This window comes from Plasmopara halstedii (genome assembly GCF_900000015.1).
Source record: "Plasmopara halstedii genome assembly, contig: Scaffold_525, whole genome shotgun sequence".
NCBI lineage: Eukaryota > Oomycota > Peronosporomycetes > Peronosporales > Peronosporaceae > Plasmopara > Plasmopara halstedii.
The window spans coordinates 854,784-855,795 of record NW_020187445.1 but is presented as its reverse complement, the minus strand read 5'-3'; the positions used below and the strand labels follow the sequence as shown (position 1 = coordinate 855,795).

Genomic DNA, 1,012 nt, shown 5'->3' with positions numbered 1-1,012 from the left:
ATGTTGTTTTCAATGCAATGACCGATTCATTTGTATCAGATACTTGATAAATGTTCATGTTTCACGATGAGCTGTATTTCCGTAAAAGCGCAAACCATTGGTACTCGACGTTATCAAAGGCATCACGCCTACACCAGAACTATCCAACGTCATTGTTTTAGATACCTGAAACGCCCCAAGAGTTGTAATATCGTTGTAATTGAGCTTAGCAGCAGTAGAAGCCAGTCAGCACTATGGTGACTCATCAGCGTATCAGCATTTTGATGTCTATTCAATCTCTAAGTCATTGTAGAAGGATCTCTATATACCTGAGTCATCACCTGAGTCATCACTTTTTATCAATACTCCATCTTATATAATAATAAGAAGGTACAGCATGATAGATGACATACATGATATTGTAGTGACTAGAAAGACGTGGGAGGAAAGTGCAAAAAATGGTGACTCGGTGACTCATGCTGACTCTTATATCTAGAGTTACTGTAGTCGGCTGTCATTGAGCGGAAGGTGGTGACTCATGGTGATCCATTCGATTTTAAGATCTAGAGGATCTTCAGACCATTTTTATGATTGCCGGGTTTTATTTTGTCCGCTCGGTTATGTTCAGAAGTGGTTAGTTCGTATTATATGGTGTCTTTAATTTATTTAGTCACTACAACCAGAGTAAATCGAGAGTAAATCGTAATTGGAAGACATCAAGTTTCAGAGGAACACCACGGCACCTCCCAGCACATTCAATTTCAATTTGAGTTGATGGTAGTGAGAATGGTTTCAATGTTATCAACGCTTTTAGCAGGGGATCAAATTTGATGAAGAAGATTAGAAAGCGGTTCTAGTTTCAGATTGTATGCACGAGTGTGAAAATGGACCAGAGGTCAAGGCAAATTTCTGGAAAGCCTCCTTATGGTGCAACAACAGGCCGATTGGTTCTGGGCGTTAGCGCAGCATCAAAAACATCAGCTGCAGGAATTTGCACGAGCGGGTGATCCAAGGAGTTAGCATTGGGACGGGT

At 40.7% G+C, this 1,012-nt stretch overlaps 1 protein-coding gene across 1 annotated transcript; it reads right to left on the bottom strand.

Moving 5' to 3' along the window:
* Positions 1-54: 54 nt before the first annotated feature.
* PHALS_10801 (uncharacterized protein) lies at positions 55-329 on the bottom strand (the record flags this gene model as incomplete). Its single annotated transcript, XM_024726293.1, has 2 exons — positions 55-204; positions 309-329. 2 exons carry the CDS (start codon positions 327-329, stop codon positions 55-57), a joined length of 171 nt encoding a protein of 56 aa, XP_024576984.1.
* Between the last annotated feature and the right edge of the window lie 683 nt (positions 330-1,012).